This window comes from Sturnus vulgaris, chromosome 11 (genome assembly GCF_052056855.1).
Source record: "Sturnus vulgaris isolate bStuVul1 chromosome 11, bStuVul1.hap1, whole genome shotgun sequence".
Classification (NCBI taxonomy): domain Eukaryota; kingdom Metazoa; phylum Chordata; class Aves; order Passeriformes; family Sturnidae; genus Sturnus; species Sturnus vulgaris.
Genome location: NC_142253.1, coordinates 10,740,379 through 10,764,969, shown reverse-complemented (window position 1 = coordinate 10,764,969; position 24,591 = coordinate 10,740,379). Strand labels below are relative to the sequence as shown.

Genomic DNA, 24,591 nt, shown 5'->3' with positions numbered 1-24,591 from the left:
GGCTGAAATAGCCCCAGAGCTGCTCTTTCCCTTTACATGTATAAATAGGAAGAACTCCTGATCTCCTTTTCATGAGCTTGTTGTCTCAGCACTTTAAATTAAGCATAATGCCTCAGTTATTTCCCTTTCTAAAGTCCCACGTGGTGAGGAGCAGCTGTGTTACCTCCCTGGCTCCCTTTTGGTTCCTTTCTCACCAGTGCCCCTGGCATGGAGAGCCCATCTTGCCCTCTGTTTCTGCTGTGGAGATTCCTGCCCTCTGGCTAGGCTTGGGTTGAGATGTTCACCCCAGAGTGAGCATTATTGCTGGGAAAAAGTGATGTGGGTGCAGAGCAAGCTGGGCTGGCAGGGTGGGTACATGTGGGGTACCCCAGCATGGATGCTGAAGCTCAGCCCCAAGTGTGGATGCCAGGGAGTGAAGTAAGATCTCTCAGATTTATGTTTTCTGGGTATTTCTTTGTTGCTGTAGAACCTGGGTGTTGCTCTGACATATTCCCAGGGTCTCAGGTTCTCATACCATGCTGGATTTGAGGCGAGAGGAATCCAGGTGAAGAAGGTTGTGTGTGATGGGGGAGGAAAGGAGGAGATCCATGTGAAAAGAGGAAAAGGAGCTGCAGAATCAGAGGCTGAGCGTTACTGTCAAGTTGTGCCGTTGTGCGGATGACGGTATTTTACTCGGCCCAGGGTATATTTATAGAGGGACATAAATCATACACACATGCCCTGTTCTGAGCACTGCACACCTCCAGTATATGTATCTCTAATTAACCAGCCATGGAGAGGGAAGCAGGATTGGAGCCCACAGCCCCAGCTCCGTTCGCCAACAAAGCTGCGCTCTCTGTCCTAGCGGTGCCTACATTTATCTTTCCTGCAGCAGTGTTTAAAGTGAAAAGGGAGTATCAGGAGAGTTTGATAGGATCCAATTAAATTCCAGCAGATAAAATAATGATGAATTGCAGTTGAGCCCTGGCGAGACGCGATGTACATTACTGCCGTCCCCGTAGTGCGGGGAAGGAGTTGAGGTCATCAACTACAGAAAAATAGGACACAGCTGCAGCCCAAGCTCTCCTCCAGAAATGCAGCCCAGGGGGATGGTGCATGTGGGAGTGAGGGGGATTGCACAGGAAATTTGGATGTGTGGGTTTGCTTGCAGAGGAGCAGCCCCTCTGCTGCCTTCCCCAGGGATGGGCTGGGCAGCTTGTGGCTGAAGTGTGGGATGGATGCCCTGTGGAAAGGGGTGTGGTGGCTGTGGGGCTGCCCTACCTCCTCTGGGATGGGAAGGACTAGTGCCTTGTCCAGTTGTCATGGCACTTGCAGGAGCATCTCAAATTGCATCTCAGTGAGATCTGCCCACAGATGTGGGGTGTTTCCTGCTAGCTGCAGCTGTGTCCCCTGCATGGTTCCCTAGAGGCACCTTCTCAGAGTGGAATCTCTCATCCCAAGGGAAGCTGGGTAGCTCTCAGTGCCTGTTGCTGCTAGCTGGTGGATGTGTGAGCAGTGGGCTTCCTAGGATCAAAAGTGGTACTTTCAGGGCAGGTGACAGCCATAGCCCTTGTTGTGTGCAGGGCTGGTGGCGTCCCTGCATGGGGGCAGGGTGGATGTGAGAATCAGAGATGTGAAAAGAGCATGAGGTCAATGGTTGTTACTTGGGAAGATGCCTGAGATAAGTTTTGGGTTAAGAGCCCTGAGAAAGGCCTAGCAAGATGTTCTCTTGCCTGAACTGCATCTCTGCAGGAGACCTTGCTGGGAAGACCAGTATCTAGGTGGGTGGGGCTGAAACATCCTCTGTCCTCTCTTCCACATTCTAAGCTCTTCAGGGAGGGACAGGGAGGCTGGCTGGGTTAAGTAAGGAGTCAGGCAGTTTTCATCTCAGTTGCTGACTCACTTGATGGCATCTTTTCTCCCATCCCCTTCTGTGGGCTGTGCTGCATCAGAACACATCACTTTTGGGCACTGTCGGTTTGCTCTCAGGCTGTGCCTGTTGTGTTTTGCTCCCAGAGCAAACATCCCTTTCCCATAGCTTGTCCTCATAGCAGTTGCCAGGCCAAACCATCCTTTGGCACAGCTGGGGGTCGTGGGCACCTTTGTAGAGTGAAAGATGGTCTGACAGCAGGACTGCCTGGGTAGGTGCATCCCCCCACTCACACCCATCCTGGCCTACTCTCCTGCTGCTCATCCCAGTCTGCTGCCAGCCACTGGGATTGATTAACTGGGAGGTTAATAACAGTTAAGTGTTTAATGATGTTTAACACCATGTTAGCTCTGAACGGGGAGGAGCCAGCGTGATGGAACCTGTTGGCTGTCTGGGAGCTCTTTTTTGGATCCCATAGGATGGACAGATTGGTAAGCACCCCCTGCCTGATCCCCACCAGTTGTGGGGCCTTCAGGGCTGGAAGGTGGCTGCTGCATTCCTTGGATGCTGCCACCTCCCTGGCTGTGGCTGTGCCCTTGGGTGGAGAGGCCACTTTTGTGCTTACACTATGGCAAGAGCTGTTGTGAGGAGACCTTTAGGAAACACCTTTCAAAATATGAGATGCTTTGGAAATTAGAGAGGGATCTGATGGATCTCCAAGTCCCAGGAGGCCCAGCCTGGAGCCTTTGCAGCTGTGGCTCCTGCCTGTGCGCAGCCAAGTCCTGACTCCAACTCCAGCATTCTACAGGGACCAGTATCCAAGTACAGTATCCAAGCCACAGACCCACTGCTGTCTCTGCAGGGCAGGTTAGAGGCTGCTGACAGACACGCAGATGCAGAGGACACATTTTTCATTGATATCCATGTTCCCTTGGTGATCCCATGCTTTGAACACCAGCTGAGGCAACGACTCTTGCTCTGCCACTTCCCTCCACACAGTCCTGTGCTCCTGCTGCTCCCCGCTGTCTGCTCCAGCTCCCTGCCACAGCAAAGTCAGCATCCTCAGTACTGTGTCCTTTCCCAGAGGGAGACAGTCTCTCGTGCAATTGGCCTCTTGCTGTCTCAGAACCGGTGCATGAAGAGTTAATATTCTCCCTCCCTTTTCCCCTATTCTTCTTTCTCCAACCCACCTCCCAGAAGAACTAATTTCCAAAAGCAGCCGGGGCAGAGAGATGCAAATAAGTGTTTTGGACAGCTGCAGGCTGGATGCCTTCCCAAGATGCCAGGGCCCCAAATGAGACATGTCAGAGTACAAATTGAAAATGCCAATTTCACTTATGCTGCCACGTGGCTCGTCACAGCTAAATTCTGTTCCGGCGCTGCCACCACCCTCCCCAGCATGTGCTCCCTCCTGCTGCCAGGGAATGGTCTCTGCTCAGTTATGGGTCTGGCCAGCTCCTCATTGTGGTTCTGTTGAAGATATCCTTGGGTGGGAGTAGGATAGGGCAAAGTGAACAAGTCTGGACTCCTAGCCAACTTCTGGCTTCATCTTCCCAGGCCTGGTAACAGGAATGTTGCTGAGAGGCTCTGGTGGTAGATGGTGCATGGTGGAGATGTGGTGAAGGTTGTCTGAGCAAACACAACGAGAGGTGCCATGTCTGGGGGGTTGGTTGGGGGATGATGGGGCTCTGCCTGTAGAGAGGAGATGGTGGTGGAGCTGTTGGATCTGCAGCTGGGTGTGTTATGTCTGACAACTGCTGTGTACAGCTGACCAACAGCAGCCTTCCTCCTTGGGGAGGGCTGCGTTTTGGGGTCCTCCACCCTGCCTTTGGGTGGGGTGGCTTGTGGGCAAAGGATCACCAACAAAAAGCTGTAATGGAGGACCAGACTTGGCTCTCACTGGCACCCTGTAGTGCTGAGGGAGGGGTGTGTTGCCTTAGCCAGGTCTCGTGTGCCCCATTTTGGTGCCGTGTCTGAGGCTGGACTGGGAGAGACTCAGCACAGAAGGGACCAGCTTTGATGGTCAGGTGAGAAGGCTGAAGTGCTGTCTTCCAGGACACACTGGCCTCCTTCATGGGTCACATACCTGAGCCCTGTGGAGGGGTTGAGTAGAACAGACCCACAGCAGAGGCTCCTGTGTGGGGCAGCAGTTGAGGCAGTGCTGCAGGAGATGCTGAGGCCACTTCTCCTTGGTACAGCCTGGGGTTGTGAAAGGTGATGCTGGGACTGGCTGGAGGTGGTGGCAGGGCTGTGGCCAGCCCATGGCCGGGTGAAGCACTGCTGGTGCATCTGCTGCTCTCTAACAAACTCCAGCAACCCATGAATCATTCATTTAATCTCTCCTGACACGCCTGTCATTTTCTCAGGCGAGGAGCGGGGAATCTCTTGCCGAAGGAGGTCATTAGCTGTCAGGGATGGTTCCAAATGCCTTCCTGCCTCTGTATCGATTAAACCTCTCTGTCTGCATGCAGGGGCTTTGCAGGGAATACTGATGGTGCTGGGTGCTGCTGGGGCTGGGACTCAGATGTTGAGGCAAGGGTCTGGGTGGGAAGAAGGTGCTGGCCAGGCTAGAAAGAGAAATGGAGGTGGATATGTCTGGACAGCAGCAGGTCCAAGGGCCTGAATTTTGGGTCCCCTAAAGCTGGGGGGTATGATTCCCTGGTATCACCTTCCTACATGGAAACTCAAACTGATGGTTCCAGTCCTGAAATGGAGTGCAGCTAATGTCCAAGCACAGTGTGGAGCTGGGACTGGGGCATCTGGGGCTGTGGTGTGGAGGGGAGGAGTACTCTCTCCTGAGATCTTTCTGAGGGCTGGTGTGGCACTGGAGTGGTCGTTGGCTCTCTCCCACATACAGCCATGTGGCCAAAGCTTCATGTCATTTTGTTATGGGTGATGGGGCTGGAGGGGACTGTGAGGGACATCCTCCACTGGCTATCAGGGGTGACTCTACTGAATCCACTCCTGTTAGGTGCCCAGCTTGTCCTCTCCAAGCTTCACTAGTGATGACCATAATCCCAAATATCCAACGGAGCATCCCTGGAGTGGGGAAGGCCTTGGGAGCCTTGTGGGGAGAAGTACATCTGTGCTGCAGAGGCACCGTCTGTTTCTTCCTCTTCCATCAGCAGTAGCTTCGGATCTTTGAGTTGATGGGCTTTGGGTCTGTTTACAAACCCTCTGTTTTGCTGCTTTATCATTTTTTGTCAGTCCAGCCCACTGGTTTCCTGTGCTGTGACTGACACTTTGACGAGTGGCTGTCAGAACTGTTTGTTCCTAGCCAGCAAGTCCCAGCCAGGACCCCATTCCTCTCCTCTGGGCTGATGGGAGACATCCATGTAATGGGATTGTATGTCTCCCTATGCCACTCACCTCTGGGAGACTTTGCCTCAATAATTAACAGGCTCTGCTTCCTTCTGTTTCCTCCTGCAGTATTTCTACGAAGGGAATGACATCAGTGACCTGCCTGTCAACTTGTCTGTGGTCTGGAATGGGAACTTTGTCATTGACAACCCCCAGAACATCCAGGGTGAGTGAGGGATGGGACGGGACCTGGCCCAGTGCCCCCTCAGCCTCCAGCCCACCCTGGCTCTGACCGTAGTTTCCACCAGTGCTTTGGTGGTTTTCTAAACAAGAAGCTTTTCCCAAGAAGCTTTGGGAGGCACTCTGCCTTGGTGTTGAGTCAGGGTGCTGCCTGTGGGGGTTTGTCCCACTGGGAGTTGGTGGGAAGGGCCGAGAGCAGGTGCCTTTTCTCCCCGAAACCTTTGCCTATGGCTGGGGCGCCCGTGCTGACCCTGCCCTCCCCTGCCATTGCAGCCCACCTGTACAAGTGCTCGGCGCTGCGGGAGAGCTGCGGGCTGTGCCTCAAGGCTGACCCGCGCTTCGAGTGCGGCTGGTGCGTGTCGGAGCGGCGCTGCTCCCTGCGCCAGCACTGCCTGGCCTACGACAGCAGCTGGATGCACGCCAGCAGTGGCAACAGCCGCTGCACAGACCCCAAAATCACCAAGGTACGTGGGGACAGGTGGGTGATGTGATGTGGTGGGGATGTGGATGGGGCTCTCCAGTGGCAGCTCGCAGCAGCCAGATCTACTCAATGTTTAGTACTTGAGTGGTTTTTGTCATCACTTTCACTTCCAAGGCTAAAGTCCTCTCTCCACCACCTCCATGCACTGCACTTTCTGGTTCATTTCCAAAATTCCAATCCCTCCTGCACAAGACTGAGGGATCCAGGAAAGCTCTAGGCTGCTTCTTGTGTTGCCATGTAGCTCATCATCATCATCCCATTTCCCTGACAGATTTTATGACCTTTGCTTATAAGATTGCATATATTAATATTCACATGCCTGTTGGGCTGGGATCCAGGTTCACAAGGAGAGACTGGTGGGTATTTCAGCTGGATACCTTCTGCTAACCCACAGCTGGCCAGGCCTTGATGGTGTTAATTACTGGAGTCTTAGCACAGGATCTGATCTGTTTGGGTTTCAGTCCCTTATCTGATGGAGGCTGGAAATGAGAGTCTTGGCTTTTCTCAGTGCGTGCTGCCTGCCTCTCACATGGATAGGCCCTGCAGTGTGCTGGGTGGCAGCCATGTGGAGAGAGGGGGGAACAGCTCTGCTGGGCATGTCCCTGCCTGCAAGAAGTACTGCCTGCAGAGTTGCCTGGGGCTGGTGGAGTGCTGGCAGGAGAAGGGATCCATTCCTCAGGAAGTGGGATTGAGCTTCAGATCCTGAATCCCTACATGGAGGTCTGCTGTTGTGTGCAGAGCTGCAGGGCTCCCTGTCAGCTTCCCACCGTGCTCAGGCTGAACTTCCCAAATTTGGACCCCTAGGGATGATGGGAGTGGAGAATGCTGTGGGGCAGGTCATGGTCAGGGTGGCCTCGCTATAGGCTGTGCCCTTGTCCTCTTGTGTTCAGGTGACCGGGGCTGCAGGCATTTACACACAGTTCCCAGCAGCTGATTCTGCCCAGCATTGGTAACAGCAGTTGGTCCTAACAGCTCTCCCACCCTGAATCATTATGAAATGTTACAGTAATTGCAGGTGCAGCAGGAACAGGTCTATTAGCAGGTGGGCTTGACCTTGGTGCTGCTGTGTGTTAATGCCCTGGGAGGTGGCAGTCGGTGTGGATGTGCAGTAGCTGTTGGTGTGATGTTGCTCCTGTAGCCTGCCTGTTGCCTGCTGCCTCCCACTACCCTACTCCCACATCTGGGCTGTGGGCATGCTTGCAGATGGTCCAGAGAATAGCCTAGTGCAGAGAGGGCAGCATAGGCTGATGGGGGAGAAGTCTCCTACAGTGGTTTCGTGAGGAGGTTCCCTTTCTTCCTGCCCAGCTCACCAGAGTGCAGGTGTCTTCATGGGTGGTGGGGCTGGCCTGGGAGATGACCATGATTCTTCAGCCTTGGGGTGAAGAATCATTGTTCAGTGGTGGGGACAAGCCTCTTCCAAACCTCTGTGGTGTCTTGCCTAGTGCTCACTGTGACCCTCAGAGTGACATCCTTTCTCTTGGGAAGGGGGTACCCCTTGGCCTCTGCACTTCCTGGCCGTGCTGTGGCCACCAGAGCTGAGAGAAAGCCAACTGCTGGTACCCGCTGGAGCTGTTTGCTTGTTGATGTAAAAGGACCCTATGAAACCAATTAGGAGAAAAGCAGCATTGTTTGTTGGGGCCAGGGGTCCGGAGGTGGAGGGGGAAAAGGGGGGGTTGAGCAGCTATTGCTCTTCTTGGTAGTTCCCCCCTCCCACACACCTTGTTTAGCTGTGACCTCCCTGTGCTGGGTGGCCAACGATGTCATTTCATTCCTGGGCTCCTTCGTCCCCGAGCGCGTGGCCCTTGTCAGCTTTGCTGCGGAGGAGGAATCAAACAAGCCGGAGCAGCTTTTAACACTCATTTAGAAACACCAAACAAACAGCCACTCCTTGCCAGCTGCCCCACCAGAGCTTTTTTAAAGGGGAAGAGACCCAACCTGATGCTGGCTGCAGCTGCTAGAGCGAGCTCCAATCCCAGACTTGTGCAGGGGCTGAACAGGCAAACAGTGGTTCCCCACAGCCCCGGAGGGTTTTGTTGCTGTGTAAATATTGAGCTGTGACTACCCAGCATGACCCAGGGCTCAGGCACCAGTCCTATCTCTGATGCTGGCCTGGGACATGTCCTGCAGGATGCCTGTGTGGAAGGGGCCTGGGTGCTCCTGTCTGAGTTTGTGTGTGCAGGTCACCAGCCCAGTGTGAATCCAGAGGATGGAAGTTAATCCCAGTGGCAATGGCTGTAGTGGGGCTGTGCAGAAGCAGCCCCTGGCTCCATGCAGCCCATCAGGGTTGATGATGAGAACAGCGTCCACTGCTGCATGTTTCCCACCCTAAGCCCATCCGCTTTTCCTTGCTGTGAAGATGATGTTCAGGAATGAGCCTTCACAAGGAGGAGGAAGAGGAGGATCCATCTGGCTCAGGCCCCAGGGCTGCAGCTGCTCAGATTTGCCAGGAATGGAAAGAGCTTACACGTGCTTGGTCGTGGCTTGAACCTGTCCAGGAGCTGGGCTTAGTGCAGGCAGAGGTGCCTGTCAGTGCCAGAGGGGATCTCAGGCAGGAGAGCAGAGGAGGCCATCACCTGCAACAGAACCATCCCTTCCCCTGCGTTAGGGTGTGATTTCTTCCTGGACTGACCCAGCCTGCATTCCCCTTTCCTCTCCTGCTGCCTGCAGCTGCCTTTTCTTCTGCTGTGTCTTCATGGCCCTGGGAACCCAACTGTGTCCCCAGGCCCACTCAGGGCATGCAGCTCTGCCATTCATCCCAGTTAGTGCTGCAGGTGGGTGCTTGACCTCGGGGCCAGCAATCACTGATGTAAAACTGCCTGAAATTGCCTGGTTGGAGGCAGCGTCCCCACGTACCTTGGAACAGGGCCCACACCTCTGTTCATCCCTCATTCTGCCACTGTCTGTCAGGCCACACCTATCTGCTTTATTGGGCATCATCCTGGTAAATGAGGTGTGATGCTATGGTGAGGTCCCCTCCCTTCCCAACTGGCCTCAGCAAAGGTTTTGCTGGTGAAAAGAAACTAATTTCCCCCCTGCCTGCCATTTCACTTCTGCAGGGACCTGTTGGACATGCTTTCTCCTTTGAGAACATCTTGGACATGAAAATCTCATTCCTGGGCACCTAGGACCTAGCCAAAAGCCAGGCACATCTAGCGGCTTCCTTGCTGGTTCAGCTGGAGCCAAGGCTTTCTTCTTTGACTCTTGTGTCCTTGTCACCTAGGAGATGGCTGTGCCTGCAGCAGGGTGTCCACATCCTAGCCCTTTGCTTGGACACGTATCTCCTGGCTTTTCTCTGGGGGGATTTTGTGGATACAGCTGTTACTTAGGAGGTCTTTCCTGCTCTGTGGGCAAGTTAAAGATGTGCTGGCATTTCTCATCACCTGTCTGCTCCTTGCTGCTTGTAACATACATCCTGCAGCTGCTTGGGCTGCAGCCTGCCCGAGTGAAGTGTCCCTACAGCTCTGCATCCTTGTGACAGACCATACTCTCTCCTAGTTGTTCCCTGAAACTGGCCCCAGACAAGGGGGGACCCGTCTGACCATCACTGGTGAGAACCTGGGCCTGAAGTTTGAAGATGTTCGCTGGGGTGTCCGAGTGGGCAAAGTGGTGTGCATCCCCATCGAGAGCGAGTACATCAGTGCTGAGCAGTAAGTGCCTGGCGAGGGGTGGGTGTGCTCCAAACCCCCTCAGGAGGGTCAGGGACAGCAGTGATGATGTTCAAATGCTGCCCGTGGCTGCAAAAGACATAGAGCTGATTGGGCTGAACTGGGAGGGAAGTACCTGCTGGTTATGGTTGCTCTGTGAAGAGCTCAAAGGCTTTGGGGAAGCTTCTCTGAGGGCTGGCAGTGTCAACTGCCACCACCTTGGTTTCTCGTGGATCTGCTGGCACCTGAGACCTTTGCTTCACACAGGGAGTGTCTTGGTGCCAGGACACTGAGAGTTTCTTACTCTCATCTCTTAGGATTGTGTGTGAAATCGGAGATGCCAGCCTGAGCAAGGTGCATGAAGCACGGGTAGAAGTGTGCATCCGTGACTGCTCGCCCAGCTACCGGGCCATATCCCCCAAGACCTTCACCTTTGTGGTAAGCCCCATGCTGGGGACAGGTCTGTCACCTCGAAAGGGAAGTGATGCTGGGTGGTTTTGGGTGGTTTCCTGGCTGAGTCAGAAAATTTGCCATCCTTTTCCTGAGGGGCAGGCAGGGATTCTCTGGTCAGGCATTAAGTCATGATGACTGAATTTCTCCAAGGCTGCCACTGCTCTGCCTCCCCACTGTCCTGCTGGCACTACCAGGCTTTAGTACTGTGCCTGGCTGTTGTCTCATAGCTCCCTCTCCTCTGTAGCCCTGTCTGGTTGAAGCTGCTTGGGGATGTGGGTTTTAATTCCCAGCCTGTCTGACTCCAGGGATGCCCTTTTCCTTTGACAGACGCCCACTTTCTCCCGTGTTGTCCCAGCCCGGGGTCCCCTCTCTGGTGGCACCTGGATTGCCATCGAAGGCACCCACCTCAACGCTGGCAGCAACGTGTCCGTGACCATCGGGGGACGGCCCTGTGCTTTTTCATGGTGAGGGGCACAGAGGGTGGTGGAGGATGGGCAGCAGGCACCTTCAAAGGCAGTAGGACCCCCAGACAGAGCAGCAGCCAGAAGCCTGGGCTAGGAAGCTGGGAGGGACCATGGGAGCCAAACCCCTTGGCTGGCCAAAGGTGTCTCCTCTTGAAACCTCTGTGTCAGAGGCTGCAGGAAGAGCCCTAAGAACAGAGATTTTTCTCTAAAAGCACAAAGCCCTGAGGCATGAAGTGGATAATTTTTAGATTAGGGATGATAATGGAGCGGCTCTTTAAATATTTTCCTGCGGTAATTACTGGTTATCAGCCCTAATCGCTGCTGTTTGCAGCCGCCGCACGATGGGAACGCTCAGGAGCTACTCAGTCTTTCCCGGCTGCCTTTTGTTTCATTTCTTGGATTTTTGTTTTTTCTTTTTTGCCTCCTTTCTCTCTTCACCCCCTAGCTGTTTCAGAAGGGGAGAGGGGCTGGGGCAGGGGGCTCCCGGGCTGCCCCGGCCCCCTTCTGCCCAGGCACTGACAAGTTGTGTGTTTCTGCCCCAGGAGAAGCGCCCGTGAGATTCGGTGCAGGACTCCCCCGGGGCACACCCCCGGCGGCTCCCCCATCCTTATCAACATCAACCGGGCAGAGCTGAGCAACCCAGAGGTGAAGTACAACTACACAGAGGACCCCACCATCCAGAAGATTGATCCTGAATGGAGCATCAACAGGTGAATTGCAAGGAGCTTGTGGGATGCATGGGGGACTGTTTTCCATATGGATTTCCCACTCCTGATGGGCACATCTCAGTGCTGTGATAACTGCCAGGCTGCACTCCAGAGATGTGGCAAGAGGAGTGTGAGCAATGGCTTGGCAGCAGAGCCCTGCTAACTCCTGGCCTACAGTGCTCAGCCTGGCAGGGGGCAAGAGCAGAGAGTGCTTTGGATTCTGCTTAATTTCAGCTTGACATTTGGCGGCAGCAAATAAAATTAAAATATTTCCCATCGGGGGATTTTTTGAAATGTTTACATATTTTTCTAAAAGGTTTGAATTGGCTGGAGAGAAGGCGAAGGAATCCATTAAGAGCTAGTGCCAAGGGAAACCTTCCCCAGGCTGTTGATGAGGAGCAAGCTTCCCAGAGGCATGGCCAAGGTCTCTGGGACCATGGGGCTTTTAACACCAAGTCATGGAGAAAACCTGGCAGAGTTCAGCCTCTCCTGTCGCCCACTGCCTCTGTGGTGGAGAAAGGGTGGCAAAAAGGAGCTTGTACTTCTTGGGATGCTTTCTTGTTGTGAATGCTTAGTTGACTTGGAGCCATCTTCAGACCCTAAACCTGCACAGAGGGTGGGATGTCAGTGTTAATAATAAGGTTTTATATCTCTAGTTGGCCCTTGGGTCAGCTAAAATGATTTGACATAAGTGCATGTGAGTTCCTGTCAGCCATGCAACATCTGGGTGGGATAAGAGGTCCCTGGGGCGTGGTGGCTCACCCAGGCTGGGGCAGATGGGCATCTGGCTGGAGATGATGGCTGCTTCCATCCTAGAACTGGGGATCCAGTCCCAAGCTGCCTTTCCTAACCCACTGTCTCCATGTCTCTAGTGGTGGGACATTGCTGACTGTGACTGGCACCAACCTGGCCACCATCAAAGAGCCCAGGATCCGGGCCAAGTACTGCAGCTCTGAAAGGGAGAATGTAAGTGGTGCTGGCTGGGAGTGGGGGCAGAGCACGAAGAGGAGGGATGTTGTCTGTCTGTGCAATGTAGGGCAGACATTGCACCCTTTGCCCTTCAGGTGTGAGAGGCTGTGTGTGGGAAGCTGAGATCTGGGGACTGCTGTCCCAAAGAAAGGCACCAACCTCTCTGCAGAGCCTCCAGCCAGGTGCTTTCAGGAGAGGGTTGAGATCTCAGCATTTAAAACTGGTGGGAGGTTTGTGGGACATCTATATTGACAGAAAGAGCCCATCTCCAGTGGCTCTCAAGTATCCATCTTGCCTGCTATCCCTTGCACATCCATTGCAGACAGGAGTCTGTCTCTGCCCTGAGGTGGGTTGTGATGCCTGTTGTTAGAACAGAACAGGAGATTCCAAATCTAAACCCCGTGTCCAGAACCGCTGCTTTCATGAGATCCTTGTGGGGTCTGATCCTGACCACCTTGTTGGGAGTGGGTCTGACCTCGTTGTGTGCCTCCTGCAGAACTGCACTGTGTACAATGACACCACCATGGTGTGCTACGCTCCCTCCATTGACAACCCTGTGCGGAGCCCTCCGGAGCTTGGCGACCGCCCGGATGAGATCGGCTTTGTCATGGATAACGTGCAGGCCCTGCTGATCATCAACACCACCAATTTCGTCTACTACCCAGATCCTGTCTTTGAGCCACTCAGCCCCACAGGGATGCTGGAGCTGAAGCCCAGCTCTCCCCTCATCCTCAAGGTAAAGACTCTGCACCTGGGGGCAGAGGTAGGGACATGTCCCTCTGTGGAGGTGGCATTTTATCTATCCTGGAGCAAAGATTTTGCCGTGTGGGGTTTTTTAGGCATTCCCCATTGCACGAGAACTGACAGTCTCATTCTTTGTTCTCTCAAAGGGCAGGAACCTGCTCCCCCCGGCTGCTGGTAACTCCCGCCTCAACTACACGGTGCTGATTGGAGACACTCCCTGCACCCTCACAGTGTCTGAGACACAACTCCTCTGCGAGTCCCCCAACCTCACTGGCCAACACAAAGTCACAGTAAGTGCTGACACTGGTGCCTTTGCTCCTTGTGTCTCATGTGTCTCAGAATTTCGGTCTTTATCCCAGCACCAGCCCTGCTGTGTGCTCGTCCTTGAATGAGGATCAGATAGTAGACGTATGTGCAGGAGCGTCCTCAGGAGTCATCTTCCTGCTCCCTAGGCATCCCTCTTCCTAATAAAATGTTTGGTGGGACCAAATACTTTGTCACCCTGCTGCACACTCAGCTTAGTGTTACTGTGCCCTGGCTGGCACTGGGTGCAAGGCAGGAGGGATTCCTACCTCTCCCCCCGAGTGTGGCACATGCTGCAAGGCAGGCTCCTTTGTTTGTGGGGTTGTAGTGCAGCAGTGCTCACGCTCCAGGACTCTGCCGTGTTAAAAGGGACCCAGCACAGTCCTCCCCAGTCTCCCCATCCGTGGGGAAACTTGCTTTACATCCCATCTGTTACTGTAATGTTGTCTGAATGAGACATCAAACTCTCTGCCTGCTCCACGTGCACTGGCAGCATGTGTGCTGCATGCCATTAAAGTGCCTCCCTCTGCTCCGGACCAGCCCTTGCCATTGCTGCGTTTGTATGGTGTATAGTAGGGGATATATTTATTTAATGTTGTGTTTTTTAGTTTAGGTGTTGATAAGGTTATTTTTGAAATGAGTTTTGTTGTTTGATTTAATTTTTTTGGGGGTATTATGTTTTTAAAGGATTTGTTTCTTTAGGTTGAGGATGGTGTTTTGGGTAGTGGTGTGAGGTACAGGGTAGGTTTTTAATTATTTGGTAGTGGTTTTTATTATGGTTAACGTGTAGTGTTTGTTTTGGTGGGTTTGAGGTAGTCTGACTTGTGGGGTCATTCACGCCATGGTCTGGGACTCATGCCTCAGTTCCCAGCATGGTGGGCACAGCAGGGAGGGCTACCTGTGGCACATATCCCCTGACAGCAGGGCCATTTTTTCCCCTGCCATGGTGCAGATCAAGGCTGGAGGGTTCGAGTTCTCACCAGGGACACTGCAGATCTACTCAGACAGCCTGCTCACCCTGCCCGCCATCATCGGCATCGGGGGCGGCGGAGGCCTGCTCCTCCTCATCATCATCATCGTCCTCATCGCCTACAAGCGCAAGTCCCGGGATGCTGACCGCACCCTGAAACGTCTCCAGCTGCAGATGGACAACCTGGAGTCCCGGGTGGCCCTGGAGTGCAAAGAGGGTGAGGGATCCCTTTGCTATCAGCACGGGGGTCTTTGGGTGTTTCTTACTGCTCCAAGGCTCCTTTCTTTACTGCCTTTCAGAGAGGGAATGGGAATAGGCAAAGCTGCTTTGTCAGTGGAAGTGAAGTCATTTTAGGTGGGATTTGGGGATATTTCCAGTTAAGAAGTTCTTCTCCATTTCTCCAAGTGGGAAAAAAGAGAGCAAGCAGGGTAGCGAAGGCTTCCTGTGAGCAGTGGATCTCTCATTATGTGACAGACAGATGCTGTGAAATTGGACAGAATTCCTTGTATGATACTGCTGATAAAACCTAATTGCCCATTATCCCCCTGAGCTGGCTCCAGAGGCCCCGACCCTGCCAGCCACAGCCACAACCAGCCCGGACGCTGTGAATGAAGCAGGCACCAAAAACAAGATAATAAAAAGGGGAAAGAAAGACAAACCTTTGCTCCCCCAAGTCCCCATCCCTCCACATGCCTGTGGATGGCACTGGTGACAGGGAGAGGGGAGGGAGCTGGTGAAGGGGATGGTGTCTTGTCTTCCACAGCTGGCAGATAAAAGGATCTGCTTTTAATTAAAAGGCACAATCTCTTCCCTGCCTTTTCTCTTTTCTAGTCCCGCTAGTTACAGATAAGATAGCACGCCTTTCAAGCTGACGGTTTGTTTTTTCTCATCAGGCTGACGAGCCTGCAGTCCTCTGCCTGGCTTTCAGCTCCCTTTAAAGTGCTGTTAATTTGATTTTTCTGAGGGTTTTCTCCCCCCACCCCAACCCCCTTCCCTGGTGCATTTCCAGGACTCTTCTCCCATCAGCTTTTCCCTGTAGGTGCAATTAAAGGTTCAGGACCCCCCTGGATCATGTTCCCCTGGCAGTCACAGCTGCCTCTGCTGGGATCGGGAGGTTCTGGGGTGGGTGTGTTCAAGCTCTTCTCTCAAGTAGTATTTAGGTCAAAAAGAAATGAGGGCAATCTTGTGGTTTAGGCTAACGTTTTCCCCCAGAAGCTCTGTTTTTATTCAAACCTTGCTGTTCCCCCCTGCCCCCAGCATCCCTGGGAGGCTGCAAATGCTGGGCAGGGGGGATTTGGCCCCCCTGGGACCTGGCAGTTCTGTTCCCAAATCTGCCACTTCATTTATTCTGAGGATGTCATCCCCACACTCTGCAGCTCAATTTCTCCATCTGTGTGGGGACAGCAGTCACAGCCTGCCAAGAAGAGGAATGCTGAGAATATTCATGCCTTGGGGAGGGTCCACCCGTGGGGTGCTGGGGGTGTGATGAGGGGCTGAGTGCCAATGCTGTGTGCTGAGACTTCAGGATGTGTTGTTTAATTCTGGTTTTCCCACCCTAGCCTTTGCTGAGCTGCAGACAGACATCAACGAGCTGACCAACGACCTGGATGGGGCTGGCATCCCCTTTCTGGATTACCGCACCTACGCCATGCGGGTTCTCTTCCCGGGGATAGAAGACCACCCTGTGCTGAAAGAGATGGAGGTGTGGGTCTGTCTGTCTGTCTCTGTAGTGCTTCACATTGGGGATGTGCCCCTGCACAGTCCCCTGCACGAGCCCCTGTGCCCCCGGGCTGGAGAGATGCTTTGGTTGGATGCTAGCCCGGCGTGGCGCATCTCTCCACGTGGCAGCCGGCGCGGATGTGGACTGGCTGCCAAATGGTTACTGTGCTCTCTGACATTAATATCAATATTTATATTAATATCATTGCTGCTGTCATTTTCTACAGCACTTGCTTTATTCAATTGGGTTTGTTTGATGCCTGACCGCTTGCTTGCTTTTAGCAGGGTTGTCTAACATCGCCTGTTTGCTTGGCTCCATTTCCCCATGCAGAACCCATCCTTGGCATTCTTCCTCTGCTCCCCAAACCAGCTCCTTCTCTTCTCCTGGCCGCCCCACCTCTGTATAATTTAGTGCATGCAATTGCACAGCAATTGCTTTTCGTGTGCTGGGCTGCTGAGGCCACTCTTGATTAGAGGAAGGAGGGGGGTGACCTTCGCTTCCCCTCACTGCTGACCCAGCACAGTAATTAATGTCGACGTGGGCTTCACAATGTATTTAGGAGAAGTAATTGGCTCTGGTGCAAGATGCACGGTCACTAATTACAACACAACAAGCTCTTACCAACTGCAAGTGCACGTGCTGGTGTTGTACACCAGCCTGGCTATGGCGTGGGCCCTGGCCTTCTGCCTGCTCTGTTTCCCCAGCCCCTAATCCCAGCTCTGGAGGGTGGTGGGGACCCTGTTTCCATGGATTTCCCCTTGCAGCTCAGGTTTCCGGATGCTCAGAGCCAAAGCAGGCGTGTAGGTCTCCCCGGGGCGCAGCCCTTCCTGTCTGTGCAGATGCCTGGCTCTCCTCTCACCTCTGCTGTTGCTCTTAAAGATTTTCCCTAAAGAGGGAAAGTGGAAAGGATATCAAAAAGGGTATCAGAGGAGGAATTTTGCATTTGCTGTGGCAGGCTGGGTGGACTCTGGACACTTCCAGCTCCTAACCCAAAACATCCTGCTTGAGAGAGTACACCAGCTCAGCCTGGCCTGGGAAGCAAGGGGTTAAATTTGCGAAGGGGAAAAAAAAAAAAAATCCCCAAAAGAGATTAAATAAAGCAACTAGAGTTGTGTAAGCTTCATATAATTTAATCAGGTTTGCTTTTATTTGTCTCTTTACTCAGAGTGTAACATTAGCTATTGCAAGTGACGGAATGAAGCGGTGCTTGCTCACACACATGCTAATCCACAGTGAGCACTGGTACCAGCTCCCTTCCTCTGCAGGGTTTAGGGGGAGGCTGGTTGCTTTGTGAGAATTTAAGCCTGATTAAATATTTAATTCAGTATTGTTCATTTATTTCTGCTAATGATCAGCAATTTGAACACGGGGGCTTGGAATTGCCAAGGACTTGGTGGGAAACAGGGTTTTTGTCCAGCAGGAAGGAGTATTTTGGGAGAGGGAAGTTACAACTGTGAGGAATTTCACTGAACTGAAGAGCACCAATCCAAAGTTTTGATTGAAATGAAATGATTTGATGTGTCAAAACTCTGTTCTTCGTTTTGAGTTGATGTTTTGAAATGAAAAGTGTTGTTTTGTCTCCAAATACCGTCATGAAGCGAAATTTAATGCTCATTCTCCCAGTCATGAAGACAAGGGGGGGAATGAAAGAAAAAATATGTTTTACCACAGGAAGGCTTTTATTCAGAGGAAACCATCTTTTCTAATGGGAAAATGGAATATTGTAGAAATATTAATTTCTGATAACAAATGTGGTCAGAGCTGGCCAGAGCTGGGCTGCTGATGGCAATGCAGGTGTGAAGGCATCTGAGCCCAATCCCTGCTGGGTTCTACGTGGCCAAATATGGCCAGAAATACAACTTCAAATGTCTGAGTAAAGAGACTGTTTTAGGGTGTGTCCGCAGTGAGACAGAGCTCAATTTCTGCTATTATTTCCTTATCTGAAATCCATCCCCCCAAACCAGGCAGGTTTGCTGCTGGTGGAGCTCAGGGTTGTGGCTTTATTTGCTTTCTATGTAATACCCAAAGTGCATGTTACAGTGACTTGGGTGGGAATTGAGCTGCTTGTTAGCTGAAATTGAAAATTATAATCTCTATGTGTGCTTGGGAGAGAAAGAGTATTTGTTTATGGGAGGGAAGTGTGTTTATGTGTCTGCTCACAAGTGGGAGAGAGTCTTTGTATGGTGTCTATATAGATATACATGTATATATATATAGATGCCCTGAGACTGATGCTGGGATTTTACAAACTAGATAGCTCTACTGGGGGAACTGAGGCTGATCACCAACGGGGAAGCTTGGTAGTAGTGAGAGACCTAGTCCAGCTGCTTTTTGACCCTTTTTCTTCATTTCCTTCTGTGGGATTGAGGGTGAATTCAGTGTGTGATTCAGTCCAACCACCTTCTCGTCACCCTCCCTATCATGCCTGTCTCTCAGCTTTGCTCTATCCTTGCAGGTCCAGGCTAATGTGGAGAAATCCTTGACCCTCTTTGGCCAGCTCCTGAACAAGAAGCACTTCTTGCTGACCTTCATCCGTACTCTGGAGGCCCAGCGGAGCTTCTCCATGCGGGACCGCGGCAACGTGGCCTCGCTCATCATGACAGCGCTGCAGGGCGAGATGGAGTACGCCACAGGGGTGCTGAAACAGCTCCTGTCCGACCTCATTGAGAAGAACTTGGAGAGCAAGAACCACCCCAAGCTGCTTTTGCGGAGGTGAGTGTCCCTCTGAGAGGCTGGAGCTGTGGGACAGTGCCCAGGCACTTCCGAGCTGGTGTCCTTTGGGGATGCCACCAGCGATGGCTTTGGTGTTGGCTGTGGCAGTGAGGGCACTGAATCTGTGGTCAGGCATTTCCTTGCTTGTCTGTGTGCAAGTATGAGAGGGATGTGGGACTAACTGATCCCAGCCAACTCAGGAGCACTCGTGGGATGTTCTCACTCCAGTTTGGCTGTGTGGGCTCATGCTGCTTGGGAAGGAGAGAGCAAAGTGCTTGCCAGCTCTTCAGTCTAGTGCAGGTAGGGTCCATGCTAGTGTCAGGCACTGTGGTGTGTTGCTGTAGGTCACCTGGAGAAGGGAAGGTGACATTTCTTGGCATGTGGGACAGCTCTTGCCTTGCCTCGTGGCTGCGTGGGTGCCTCCGTGGGCTGGCAGCAGGCAGGAGTCCTCTTTTCTGTGCTGTCTCCTCTGGGCTTACCCGCCCTGCCAGTCACACGGGGGTTTTCCTGGGGAAGTCACTCACATCTCTGCAAGCTGGGATCTCGCCGGGGCCGGGGGAAGTGCAAGCAGGAGGCAGCCTGCCAAGCCCTGCCGTGAGTCTGCCTGCCCCATCAATATTTAACGATAGCTCTGAGCTCTCCTTCATCACGGGCTGATGAATATTGAAAGATACACCAAGTCCTGAACAAAAACTATTAATAAGCTCCACTGGTTCAGCTCGAGGCCCTCTGTGCCATCTTCTCCCTTTGCATGCCATGTGGTTCCTCCCCATCCCCACATCCAGCAGCCTGGTGCCACCAGCCTTTGGCAGAGATGCAAGGGTGGCTGAGAGGCACAGGATTGGCATGTCACCAGAAAGGCTCAGGAAACCCAGGGCATCTTTCAAACATCAACTGATGTTCATGGCATGGCCAGACTGGACAGAGCCTGTCAGGTTTTGTATGCTTGGCCCTGGGGAAACACCTGGAGAAGACCCAGATGTAAGCTGGTCCCAGTTACATCTATGTTGCCCATCTCGTTAGGCACATTGCTTTTCTACTCTCTCTCTCTCTCACATTGCAAGGGTGGCCTTAATGTCTCAAAGCATCTCATTAGCAGTGTGTCAGAGGGGGTGTGTTGTGCAGATGATGGCTGGCTGGGAGTGGGCTGGGTCTTGGAGATGCCAACTGCTGTTCCCCATCCCTCTCCCCTCACTGCATTCTTATGCTCTTCTCTTCCAATCCTTCCTCCATAACACCAGGTTTCACTGAAATATTTAGAATGCATTTCCAGCTCCTGAAGTAAATCAATAAAATATAAATAAAAGGCATCATGAGGAGGCCGGCAGCAGCAGTGATTGAGCCGTGGCAGCAGTACAGGGGCAGAATCCAGCATACACCAGTGCCCAAAGACTGCCAGTCCCCAGCCACAGTGCTGGAGGGCCATTGCAGTTAGGATAGGGATAAGTCCCCTGGCCAACACCTTTCTTGTGCCTCCCTGAGTGATATTTAACAAAGAGACACTGTTCTTGAAGCCACGGTGCAGAGCATGTGGTGCCGAGAGCTGTGCTTCTCTATCTGTTTGATTAGCCTTGCTGTTGGGTGTGAGAGTGTGCTTACTGCCCAGGGCAACTGGATTAGCATTGATCTAACTGGGGAGAGCTGTTACTTATTTATTTGGTTGTTGGATAATCTCCCCATTGCTGTGGCATCTGGCTCTATCCTGGATAAAGACAAACATCCACCAGAGCCTGAGTGGTGTCACTTCAGATAAGCATTATGGGTTTGTCAGGCCTTTCTAGGGCCAGGGAGGATGTCTGCTGAAGAGCTGCAGTCCACTTCTCCCTTGGCTTTCTCTCCATGTTCCTTTCCTTCTCCTTTTTTTTGCCCCTGTAGTGGACACTATTCTTTCCTGGTGGGGGCCCTGTCAGGTAGTGCTGTCCTCAAATGGTTTAAGGAGGGCTGTGCTATTCCAGGGAGGACAAAATGCTAAGCCCCATTAGCACAAGAGAAAAGTCCTTGGTCACTTGGAAGGGGCCATATGACATTGAGTCAGCTTGAATAAACTCTGGGAAAGTGGATTTCCTGTCCCAGCCATCTGGTCTTTGCTCTTGGCCCATCTGCTGGGCATGGCTTTGCAGTTGGGCAGTGCATGGAATTGGGCAGTGGGACTCCTTCTAGTGGCTCTAACATTTTGGTTCCTTCTGGATTTTGTTTCTTGAGTCAACCATTTGTATTTGTTTCCCTGGTGCAAGAGGGATGCAGCCACGTTCCTGAGGTTATTACTACTGCCTGTGCTTTCAGGACCATCTGCATTTTCAAGTGGCTGATCTGATAATTAATGGGTGGATAAGCTGAAGATTTTAGAAGAAGTGAAGACCATGTTAAAAATAATGGACATGTTGAGGGGAGTTTTAATATTCTGACAGAGAGATAAGATGTGGTGCAAAGACAGGCATGTTAAGTTGGACCTGTATGGCTGCAGGGTTCACCAGGGGCTGGTGTCACCCCCAGCTCCCTCCATGTCCCTCTCTCTCTGCTGGTGTGGCACATCCTGGCTGCATTACCAGCACCCCAAGATCCCTCATTCTATTCAGACCCACCATGTTTCACACCCATCCTGAAGGATCCTGCTCTCCCTTTTGTGCGTGGTCCCCAGCAGACAGGAAACTCCCTAGATCTTCCCTGCTAAGCTGCTTTGGAGCACAATTTGGATTTGAGCTGTGCTTTAGGAAACTAGGGGTAATATATAGATTTTCTCAAGTCAGCTTTGACTACTTCCTTTAACTGCATATCCAAAAGCTGAGAGCATGGCTCCATTTTTAATTTCTTTTGGAGCAAGTGGCTGCTGCATTGTACACTTGCAAAGTCCTACATCACCACCCCACTCCAAGGAGACACACAGCAACCCTAAACTTCATCATGCAGGCATGGAAGGGTTAAATTCCAAGCCTGGCACAGTGTCTGTTATCCAAAAGTACATGGAAAACAGGTTAAGTTTCCAACCACTGCTTTTACTCCCTCCTTCTTTAATCCTCTTGTTTTCAGCTGAATTAGTAGTGAGGATAAGTTTGATCAAAAACATATTTGGGTCAAAGTTTCCAGACTAAAATCTGATTGTGGCTTTAACCAAGGCTATGTACCAGTGAACTGGTGGTAAATGTCCTCTTTTTTTACTATGGGCCCTGGACTTTGATGCTTTAGAGATCAAGGGCTGATGCAGGGCTTGCAGGTTCCCATGTCACCAGCAGTGGTGGCCTGCATCGTGGCAATGTCAGTACTGAGTGCACTGCAAGACCAGAAGGCAACAACAGCTCCCAGGTGGGGAAAGGGGCTTCCAGCTAGATCTGTCTTTGCCTTGCATCCTCAGCCCTTCCTTCAGGCTGTACTTTAACTGGGGAGTTTGAGGTAGGTTTGGGGACATTGTACTTGGCTTAGGTGCCTCATACAGTCCTCCTGTGGAGAGAGCTGCCTGGTTCCAATGGGACATCACAGAAGAAACAAAGTTCATAGAAGCAGAAGGTACCAGGGAGAAGCAGAAAGCTTCTCATTCCCTGGTGACACTCCCAATGGGAAAAGGTTGAGCTTAACTTGTTGCACTTCTCCAAATACGCTGGAGACCAATTTGCATTTCTCTCCTGGGGTTCTGCTGATGAGCAGGCTTCCATCAGAGCTTGTGTGTCCCCTTGTCCTCATTGCTTTGAGCCTCCTTTCCAGATGAAGCCTTTTAAAGCCAAAAATAATTTAGCTACAGTCTAAGGGTGAGGTGGCAACGGGTGAGATCAGAGACCTTTAATATTTTCTGCTGATGGCTTTGCTCTCTACCTTCCCTACAGAACGGAGTCAGTGGCAGAGAAGATGCTGACAAATTGGTTCACATTTCTGCTATACAAGTTTCTGAAGGTGAGTTTGGGAAGGGATGGCAACCCCATGTGGACAGGGAGGTGGTTCCTGCCTTGCTGGGCCAGGTAGCATGCTACCCAAAACCCAGGCTGACATGCTCCTGAGCATTGCTGCTCCCTCCCAGAGCAGAGATTTCTTCCCAGATCTCTGTTTCCATCCTGGTTTTCTGAGATGTAATTCTGGTCTCCTTTTTGGGAAATAGCTGAGATTGGGAAATGAACTCCAGATCGGGATTGCGTAATGCGTACTGGGTTTGAGATTTTAACAATGGTACCCTGAGGAAAGATAAATCTGAAGCAACTCAGCTGAGTCTTGGAGTGGTCCCCATTCCTCTCTTCTTGCCTTTGCTTGTGTAACTCAGGAAGAAAAAGCCCTGAGAGCTGATTCTTCTGTAGTCATGGCTGTGATTGGAGCTGTTTCTGCCTCTTTGAGTTGTAGTTTGATGGGCTGCACTCTTCATGTAATGCCACTGCTTTTCCTTCATCTCTCCAACACTGAGGTTCTGTGCTAGGGGAATTTTTTCCTGCAGGCATCCCCACTTCTGCTGCTGCTTCCCCTGCCAAAGATGCCCTGGTGGGCATGGATGCCTTGAGGGGCTTGTTGACAGCCAGGGACAGAGCTCTCCACTGCACCTGCATGAGGCTGCAGAGCCTTTTAGCTTGAATTCATGTTTCCAATTTCATTGGGGTAGCAGAAGAAGATGCCACAGTGTAAACTCTGTTTTTACCACTGGTGCATCTACCCATATTGAGAACATTTAGTCTATCAGCACCACTGCTTCCACCTGCTAGAGCTGCACCACTTTCCATGCAGATTACACAGCAGCAACTACAACATGTTGACCCCAGGCTCAGTCCTGCTGCAACTTTGGGATGACTGCGATGGGTGAACGATGCCTGCAGTCCTGCTGCTGGTTTGTCAGGCAGCAGGGCTGTTTCTTGGAATCCTGCCTGGTGTCAGTGCAGTGAGACTGGGTGGCACACAGCTGTTTTTGTGAGATTTCATCCCTCATTAAGACAAAGAGGGTTTGAATTATTTCCAGCCAAGACATGAGAGTGAGCAGGAGTCTCAGCAGAACTCAAGTGATCGTCAACGAGAGGTGATTTATAATATCACTTACATGCACTTGGCTTTTTGCCTCTGTCGAGGAATAGTCTGTATCTATAAAAATCTATCTAGCATGCTGGGGATTGCTTGCCAGTGGTGGGAGAGGAGAAGAGCTGTGCTGGTCATAGGGAGATATCAAACCTCCTTTGTGCCAGGGCTTTGTCCAGCAGGGCCCTTTTGCATCAGCAATGCCCAGTGGGATCAGGTAAAACACTGGCAGAAGGCTCTTTGGGCTCTGTGAACTTGGTGGGACAGGTAGGAGTAGCTCTCCTTGTGGATAAACTCCTCCAAGACTGTGAAGTGAACAAGGTTATGCTTTGGTTGAGCAAAGTGCAGTACACAGCCTACAAACACCCACAGCAGCGTTTGGGGACACTGTTTTCTGTGTGTGACCTGACATCCTTGACCTGTCCCTGGCTGGACTGGACCATGTTCAGAAGCTACTTTAGATTAGCTCATCAATGTCCTGCATGTGTCCTTGTTCCCCTTCAGAGAGGCTTCTGGGCACATTACCAGTTGTGGAGCAGGTCTGAGGATAAGGAGTAGCAACTGAAAGGTGTGAGGATGGTGGAACCAGGGCAATGCCTCTTTGTAAAAATGTCCTTGGCTACACCATGACTTAGGCATGGGAAAATACCTCCAGTCTCTGGGTGGTAGCAGCAGGAAAAAGCTCTGATCTGAGTGCACCATTACAAGAGAAACATACAGAGGGCCTGGATGAACTTGCTGGCTGTGAAATTTGTTATGCTGGGATTCATCTCCTTGTGAAGTGGTTGAAGCTCCACTGCTTGAGTCACTTGAGTTAAACTGGAAGAGACTTGAGGATGTGCTCATGCCCTCTTCTGGGTTGGTGCCACCAGAGGAGACCCACGAGATTGTTCTCACCTGTCTCTGGACAGTGAGGGTCACAGGTGGCAGCAAAAGCTGGAGAAGGCCGTGGGGGAGATGGAGAGTATCACAGCATACAGCTTGGCAGCAGGGAAAGTGTCCCAAACTGCAGTAATTGTACATTTAAATGAGGCAGACAGCCAGGTGCCTGGCTTCTG

General features: G+C 51.9%; 1 protein-coding gene across 1 annotated transcript in view; it reads left to right on the top strand.

Annotated features, from left to right (window-relative positions):
* PLXNA1 (plexin A1) overlaps positions 1-24,591 on the top strand; it is a 115,344-nt gene that overhangs the window by 71,708 nt on the left and 19,045 nt on the right. Inside the window, exons 11-23 of the mRNA XM_014871995.2 lie at positions 5,279-5,375; positions 5,663-5,853; positions 9,366-9,517; positions 9,832-9,952; positions 10,295-10,431; positions 10,974-11,141; positions 12,011-12,104; positions 12,604-12,843; positions 12,998-13,141; positions 14,107-14,341; positions 15,684-15,826; positions 18,300-18,556; positions 22,372-22,438. Coding sequence (XP_014727481.1) covers positions 5,279-5,375; positions 5,663-5,853; positions 9,366-9,517; positions 9,832-9,952; positions 10,295-10,431; positions 10,974-11,141; positions 12,011-12,104; positions 12,604-12,843; positions 12,998-13,141; positions 14,107-14,341; positions 15,684-15,826; positions 18,300-18,556; positions 22,372-22,438 — 2,046 coding nt within the window. The remainder of the gene's footprint in view (positions 1-5,278; positions 5,376-5,662; positions 5,854-9,365; positions 9,518-9,831; positions 9,953-10,294; positions 10,432-10,973; positions 11,142-12,010; positions 12,105-12,603; positions 12,844-12,997; positions 13,142-14,106; positions 14,342-15,683; positions 15,827-18,299; positions 18,557-22,371; positions 22,439-24,591) is intronic.